Source organism: Scaptodrosophila lebanonensis, unplaced genomic scaffold (genome assembly GCF_003285725.1).
Source record: "Scaptodrosophila lebanonensis strain 11010-0011.00,11010-0021.00 unplaced genomic scaffold, SlebRS2 tig00000072-arrow-pilon, whole genome shotgun sequence".
Taxonomy (NCBI): Eukaryota; Metazoa; Arthropoda; class Insecta; order Diptera; family Drosophilidae; genus Scaptodrosophila; species Scaptodrosophila lebanonensis.
The window spans coordinates 4,351,202-4,359,888 of record NW_022060558.1 but is presented as its reverse complement, the minus strand read 5'-3'; the positions used below and the strand labels follow the sequence as shown (position 1 = coordinate 4,359,888).

The 8,687-nt window shown below is 36.1% G+C and overlaps 1 protein-coding gene across 1 annotated transcript in view; it reads left to right on the top strand.

Annotated features, from left to right (window-relative positions):
• Positions 1-1,005: 1,005 nt before the first annotated feature.
• LOC115625098 (box A-binding factor) overlaps positions 1,006-8,687 on the top strand; it is a 30,639-nt gene continuing 22,957 nt past the window's right edge. The window contains exon 1 of the mRNA XM_030520002.1: positions 1,006-1,119. Coding sequence (XP_030375862.1) covers positions 1,109-1,119 — 11 coding nt within the window. The 5' untranslated portion in view covers positions 1,006-1,108. The remainder of the gene's footprint in view (positions 1,120-8,687) is intronic.

The window sequence follows — 8,687 nt, the reverse complement described above, 5'->3', positions numbered from 1 at the left end:
AACTCTCCAAACTCTGACTGCGCATGTGAAGGAGCTATGTATGTAGTATATGCTGAGATGAGTGGTACTCCTAGCAAACAATATCTTCTAATTGGCGGGTACCCGATGCGTCTGGCCATCAACTGGGATGGGTCTAGGTCTGGGTACAATCGGCGTGCCTGCCAAACTATATCGCTCCGAGCAACGAGTTCGGCCGTTTTCCGATAACAAATAGCTACAGCTACCGACTGACGAGTGTTACTCATTTTATATTTGTTGTGTTGCGTTTTTGAAAAGGTGATATGAAATGTGCTCTGATAAGTTTTAATCAAGAATATTTTACTCGTATTGCTTTGGTGGGTCGTACGCGTAGAATTTGAAAAGTTGCAGTAGTATAATAAGTCAGCGCGGTGGATCGGGATCGTTTGGCCAACTCGCAACAGGAATGCGGGCGGGCGGTGGTCCTGTTGCCTTCGTTGTGTCGCGAAAAATACATACAAACATATGTACATATGTACGTCAAGCACATACTCGTATGTATGTAAATATGTACATAGTGGTTGTGGCTCGGTAGATTGTGGGCCGTACCGCTTGATAATCACCACAATTTCTAGTGGGCGTGCAACGGAGAAATTTTTTTTGTGACATCAACAGAATTGCGTCGGGGCAAGCGTATGCATGGAAAATCCTTTAAAGATGCTATGCCAAAAATATTTAATCACAAACGGACTAAGTTTACCCAACAGCCCAGGAAGCGCTGGGACCGGGACCACCGTTCGGAATTGCCCGAAAGAGTTGTGTGACATTTTTATTTGGCCGCATAAACAATGTTGACGCCTACGAAAAATCCACTTACCATAGACAACGAGAACATTTAACGCTTGCTTAGCAATTGTGTGTGTGTGTGTGAGTGTGAGTGTGCGTGCGTGTTTCCAAGTGGTGCCAGATGCCCAAGCAACCCATCATCATCACAGACCACATGTCGAACGCCCCTCATAATGAGCGTGCTGAAAAATTATGGATCGTGCTCACGGCTCGAGCCGCACACCGATCCGATCGATTTAAGCGCATCTTCTCTGGAATATGTATGGACGATGACCAGCACCCAAAGGGCCTTAGCTATGGATAAATGAGTTACAGGTAATGAAAAAGCCGTAATTTACTATACTTAAGAAATGTTGCTGTTTGTGATTATTGTGATATTGTTCGACATGATAGAAATTAAAATAATTTAACATTTAAAAGCTTGAACTTTTCGTCTTCGATATTAAATATTATATTCAATTATTTTTAAATTTACTATAATGTGTATTGCGTCAAAGAAAATTTTAATATATATATTCTTGGGTATCTATAAGGTGAATGCGCAAATCAAAACAATAAAATAATCTCCCAAGATTTCATAACTTTTTTAGATTCAGTTCCTATTGATTAAAATGCTGATTTTAAGTTAATTTGAAAAAAGTTATATGTATTACATATGTACCTAATTTTGAAATATAAAGCATTTTTAAAATAGCAAGAAGCTGTAGTTCTCTAATATCTCTGCTGATATTTAAGCTAGCACATACATATGTATCTCAACAAGACGTTGCAAGCCGTTGTAACGGAACTAAATGATGATTAGGGTGCTTAATTCAATCTTTCTTGAGGGACCACAGATTATAATTTCGAACGAAGAAGTGAGAGCACTCGTTACATTTTTGTAAGGGAATAATATTATTTATAATATAAGTCCTTAGTTTGTAACATTAAGAAGAGAAAATAATACAACACATTTTATAGTTCCTAGCTGATCATCATAACAAGATGACTCCAAATCCTGAACCATACACTTAATATAGACCGGTTTTTTCAAAATTAGACTTTTTTGTTTGAAAAGCCATTGGAAACGAATGGAGCATTAGATTAGATAGTACGGATGCAACACGATTTATAGTTCGCCTATCACAATGCAGCACTATAAGCTACCGCTTCGGAGCATACGAAGATAACTTCTAAAATCGCTTACCTTCAATCTTCTCTAAAACTGATTTGATTTATAAACAAAAGAAAATATTTTACGTAATCCCTGAAAAAAAAGGATACACTCCATTGATTTACGTCGAATTATGACAGTAGCCTGATATTTTTGAGCATTATTATCGATTTCAAAAATTCAACGACATTCAATATCAGTTTAGTAATTTGTATTTGGGATTAAGTTCGACACATTCACTTCTTTGGTGAATTATATGTGTAGCTTTTTTGATTATGCATTTTAATGTCTTTTAATGTCTTTTTTCTGCATTCTCTTCTATTCTAATTCATTTCAATTTCTCAATGCATTGATTGAATAAAATTTGACGATTTTTAACGAAGTTGAACTGGTATTTAGAGTAAAATTCGTTACAAATTACTATTAATATATTCTCTATTTATGCATTTTGCATTTGTTCATTAGATAGGATTTTGTAATAAAAGTTCTACACTGGAACGCTTCCATTAACCTTGCACTTTGAGATTGAGTATATAAGTCTGAACTATAAATGGATGTATGTATGTATATGTAACTGTCGAATAAATACAAGTATATAAATGCCATATATACTCGTAGTATATATTTGTGTACATAGCAGGCATGTTAAAAAAGAATTATGAGGATCGCAAGAAACCAGCATGACGAGCAACGAACCTAAAAGCACAGCAACGAACACTGCCATGGCGCGGGCAAGCCGCTACTATGTACACGGACTCTGGCAGAGACCAATACCCCACATATATATCATGTACATACATATAGTATGTATATACTTATATGAACACTTACTTGTTCCAAGCCCCAAGCCCGGAGCCCGGAGCCCGCCGACTACAAATTGAACGCGGCACAAAAAAAGCGACCGAGGCAGAGCTCTGCGGTCGTTCTGGTAACGATGACGACGACGACGGCGCTGTACAATTTCTTATCAACCAATGAGTACAACAACCACAACAGTAAAATGTATATGAAGAATAATATACTTACTATATGTGCATGTACATGTGTATTTATTTTTATATATGTATGTATGTATGTATGTATGTATATTGAAGAAAAATAAGCGTTGTTGCCGCGTCGCTTTGAAACATTTCAAAACAAAAGAAATATACATATTTGTGTATATATATTTATAGTAAGTTTTAATGGAGCGGACAACGGCGGGTTCTGCGACTTCCTGTCAAAGTTCAGACCACATTTAATTAAATATGAATAAATAAAAAAAGGAAAAAAAAATCATTTAAAATATTTACGCCTTGCGCTCATTATAGATATGGAACTGCTACACATTTCCCATTGTGTTTGCGATGGTAATTTTCCTAGCAACTTGCCCGACTCTGTGACTATGGCTATAGTTGTGGCCATAGATCACTTAGCCAATTCGATTGCTTCAACTTTTGCAAACATCTCACAACTGATAACGTTCCCGATCCTTAAGTAAATAGCAACACGTGGACTGTACCATCAACATCGTACCCGATTCTCGCTTTCCGCTTCCCGAATCACAGTTCCCGATGTAAACCGCACTACAAACATTGCCAGAACAGTTTGTCCAAGAAAAATAAAAGCCCCGCCGCGAGAACAAATGGAACCGCAAAAACCAAAAATCTGAAATCTGAACATTTGCATGACGTGATGAGCATTGGAAAACCAAATAAAATAGACAACAATGACAACAGACACGAACATACAATGAACATTAAAATGTAGTGCGTGTATGCATAATGGCTTATTTAAAAAAGGAATTTCGTGAAATTCCGTAAAACAAATAACAAACCAAACCAAACGATAGCGCTGACTGACATGGACATGGACGGCAAAGATACATTTACGAGTATGTGTTCTGCTATTTGCTATTTGTCTTAATTGTCAGCGTACGCCAAAGTCGTCTGTCCTGGGGAACGGGAACTATTACGACCATTGTCTCAGACGAGGCAACCGACCTCACATACATACACACACACATACATACCTACATATACATAAAACAAAGACCCTGCAGTTCCAGTTTATTGTTTGTCTGGGGCGTACCTGTCGTTGCTGATTTTACCTGACACAAGCTAATGTATTTGACAGGATATGCCCTGATGTAAGAGACCATTCCTTGAGAGCTCATTACCATCCTGTTGTGGTTATTCCAAAGCAGTAACTCAGATTTAATTACCCTACTTTCACTTACATACATACCAGTACATATAGTACATTGCTGAAAGGTGTAATGAGCTCCGTGAGTTTTCATTTTCATTCATCAGTTTTGGTTGGGTATTCCCTGTCTGGTTAACTGGTAAACAAAGAGTTCGAATATTTTATGAATGAACTACTTCAGCTTGCTTTATTGATATACTCAATACTAATGGTATTATCATAAATATATCTTAAACAATCCTCTATGAAAAATATCTTTGCTGAAAAATAGAAAAATCATCCAAACTTCAAAACCGACCTCTATAAGGTTTAGAAATTTGAGACTGGACCTACTACGGATGGTAGCGATTAAAGTAAAGTTTTATTTGCCTCCTCTAAAAACCACGTGTCCTATGGATTTATTTTCCTTCCACTGATCTCTCGACGGGCATAACTTTCTTATCCGGGGTTAAGCTTGTATGTCTCGAGAAGTATAACTATCCCGCTTGTTCCAAACGATGTTCTGATTTAATAACTTGTTATGGCACCACCATATTCTGGTCGATCATGTGATGAATATATCACTGAGCGTAATTACTACGATTAAATCGTAGAATTTTGTACTCCTGCATGAGATACAGAATGGCAGTGTTTTGTGAAAATCATTTTTCATCCTATTTCGAAGAGTCACCAATATCGTTCGAATTAATTAAATGAACATTTTACCTATTACTATATTTTCTAAAAAAAAAAAAAGAGACAAATTGCGAACTGTCAACAGTTTTCTTAGTTTCCAAGACACAACCAAAAGGACGGTTGAGAATCGCAGCATTTTCGCAGGTATTTTTACTCCAAAATTGATAGTTTTTATAAATCTGGAGCTTAATAGATACTATCAAAACATTATATTTTTACCTTAAAAATGCAAATCTTTCCATATAGGTGACATTGAATTCATAATTAGATAGCGCCAGCTATGAAAAGTGGTGAGATTGTAAACAACAGAATATGTATTTGTTTATATTCTTTGCGGCTGATGTTTGTTTATTTATTTGTTATTTATTTGCTATTGTCAGGACTCTAAGTGCATCATCCTGTGAGCTCGGTCATGAACAACAAACAACTTTCATAGATACATATCTGTTATCCTTTTCATGTTGTGATCAATTGTGATCCTGTCGGCACGTGTTTCCATTTTCTGTTTACCTTCAAAACAATAAATGGATCTCAGGTACGTGGCTGAGGTCTGCCTCGCTACCTGCGGGCCTCGGCGACTTTTGCTTAACATTATGTCAATGAGGTCCTTGGGATGGCGGATTACTGCTAATCTCTTGGTTTGATTGTGGCTTCTTGACAGTTTCTAATTTGACGTCTATTTAAATAGTTTAAAACTCATGTGGTTTTGTTTATTTTGGGCTGTGGGAAAATCATATTTTTGTCAAAATTTGTATAAAGGACTAAAATTCTGCACACGATAGATTTAATAGAAATTTAAAAGCATATGAGTATTTTTTAGGATTTAGAGAAAATCATCGTCAAATATAGACGCAACATTAAACAGGGTGTTAAAGATATCGCTTTAATACATCCGATAAGACGCATAGAATATCGGTACTTCCAGAAACATCAAACCACTTGAGGAAAGTTAGCGGCACACTTAAAACCCTTCCTCCGATATTATCAGAGAAGCAGAAGGCTTCATAGTGGCATAATAGCCATCATAATCCTACCAGATAACGTCGTTGATAATTGGTGATTAAGGGATGGAACGGCGCTTATTTCAATAGTCCATTTGAAGTGCGAAATGATAGAAATAGATCCTTAAGAGTATTTATAATATATGTATATTGTCAATTCTGCCGCCCAAATATTAAAAATCCATAAATATTTCAACAGCGCTGATATGTGAGATTTCTTTTCTATAATACACTTCGCACTTAAAGTGGTTAAGTAGGGTATGTTGTTGTTCAAATACTGTTTGTCACTTCCACATAGAATGTACAATACACTGGATCATTATTGTGATATAAGTACATCTTATGGCTTAAAAATATTGTATGACAATATATAAAATTTTGTATCATTGCTGCTTAGACAAATTATGTAATTTTACCGATTTTATTTGAACTTTAATCTATCCTGACAAGACAAACTAAAATCAAGGAATTAGTAGTTGTACGTTTTTATATCCATAAACATTGGTTCGGCTCTACCCGCTGTGCTTAACATCTGTTAAGTATTTGTTAATATTATTATTTGTATCCTTCCCCTCAATATATAGTTAATCTATTTGAATGCAATATCAATTTCATTTAAGCTATTTTAAGGATAGCTAATAATTTTCTAAGTGCTAATTTTGTATTTTTCTGGCTTTTGATTCTACAATAGTGATATTTTGTAATATATTTATGTAGGTGAATAGTTAAAGGTAAAGTATTTTAGGGACCATAGTAGTGGAGTATCCAGTCTGATGAATAAAATAGTTCTCTTACTAGTGTATATAGTAGTCGTATTATTTGCCCGATCGCCTTATTCTCGTTTGGTCTTGTGTATGTAGATGGCACTTGTTTGTGCATCTGAAACTTATTCTGTGCGTCATAAATATGTCAAAATAATGTTAACCCACGTTTTCTTGTTGTCGTGCCGGATAATCCTAACGTTACGAGGAGTCGCAGAGTACTCGTTACATAAAAATGTTATGTGCGTGCGTCGGGTCTCATGGGATATGCAAACAGAGTGTTTTCATGATCTAGGTCGCCTTGGTTTTATATAGACCACATTTCAATACTCACATCACAAATGTACATAAATACTCGTATGAACGTATAAAATGAATTTATTTTGTGTTCCCAAGTTATTCCTATTTCGCCATAAACATAAACCATACGATATATACAAGTAGTACTTATGTACATAAATATGTATGATGTATGTATGTATGTACATGTGTATTTTGACTCGCTGTTACAGCTCATTCACAATTGCAATTCAAGTGTGAAATGCGGCACTTACAGGCATTATCCTTTACTCGTCGTATATGCTGGAGACATATCATAAATCACATCATTAGCGTACACTTTATGCTGTTTGGAGACCAGCAGATATATACACTTGCTGTTTGACGTTTTCCATGGTCCATTGATGATTTATGTTCACAGTTTGTAAAGTACTTAGGATCCAAGCGGTTCCTTACCACACGACGCACACTCTAGCCATGACTTACATTTTAATTGCTTGAGTTTTACATCGTTGGTAACCTACCGTTATTAGCATTTGAACCCAATACATGTCGTTTAATAGGCTTCCATGTAGTTACCTGACTTACGTGAATAAGTTTTATATCTGTATAAGTATGTGTGCATGCAGAAACGGGCCCACAATGAGGTTAGGTGCTATCGGATCTAGCAAAGCATAACGTTGCGGTTGGAAAGTTCTCCGCATTCAAGTGTGGGAACCCAACGAATATTCTTAGACGGTGGGGCAGTAATGCACAATGTGGGCGATTTTAAATTGAAGCCTTAAAGTAGAGTGTAGAGGGGAATTTGAATTAGAACAAGACATATGCTTCGTATGATCCCGATGTAGCATTATAAAGGTTTTACGATTCCAAAACGTGTCAAAGTCAATCAATTCTTTTGTTTGATTCAGAGTTTTACAAATACGTACCTATAAAAAAATTCACACCCCACCAATTCTTAAAGTAGACTAAGAAAAAATTACACAGTAACTAAAAATCATTGAAACATGATTTAGGTCTAATTAAGTTTTGAAATTGAGAACCGATCTAAACAAAGTTTCAATTTAATAAGTAAAACAGAACAGCTTCTTTAACTTAAAATTTGTTTCGTGGTCACGCCTGCCCTTTTAAACACTTTAAACTCTATTAAAAAACAAGTAAAAAAGCTAAAGTCGGGTGTCCCGACTTTGAAATACTCTGTACATATGTTTACAATAGTTATAGAATATAAAAAAAATTAAGAAAAAAAAAAATTGGATCGATTTTACCTCTCTCGGTGTTCGGTCTATCATAATGAAACTTGGCATACGGACACATAATAACTAACTGGGGGCATTTGCAAAATTTTAGTTCGAAATTCCAAGAATTACGGGAGTTACGATTTGCGGGGGAGAGGGGGAAGGGAGGGAAATTCCAAAATATACATTTTCTGCATATTCACACAAGGCATCTTGGACTAAAATTTTGTGTTCTTAGGTCTCATAGTCTCCGAGATATAGGCGATTATACGAATGGAAAATCGGGAAAACCCCCATAGGGGGAAGTGGGTGGAAAATCAAAAAAATAAAACAAACTCGTATAGCGTATATAAGGCATCTTTGTGGAAAATTTGGTGTCTCTATCTCTTATAGTCTCTGAGATCCAGGTGTTCATACGGACGGACAGACAGACAGACAGGGCTAGATCGACTCCTCTCGTCATGCTGATCAAGAATATATATACTTTGGGGGGTCTGCCACGCCTCCTTCTGCCTGTTACATTTTCCAGCTCCCGCAAACCTAATATACTTCTGTACATTTCATGTACAGAGTATAATTAATACATTAAACG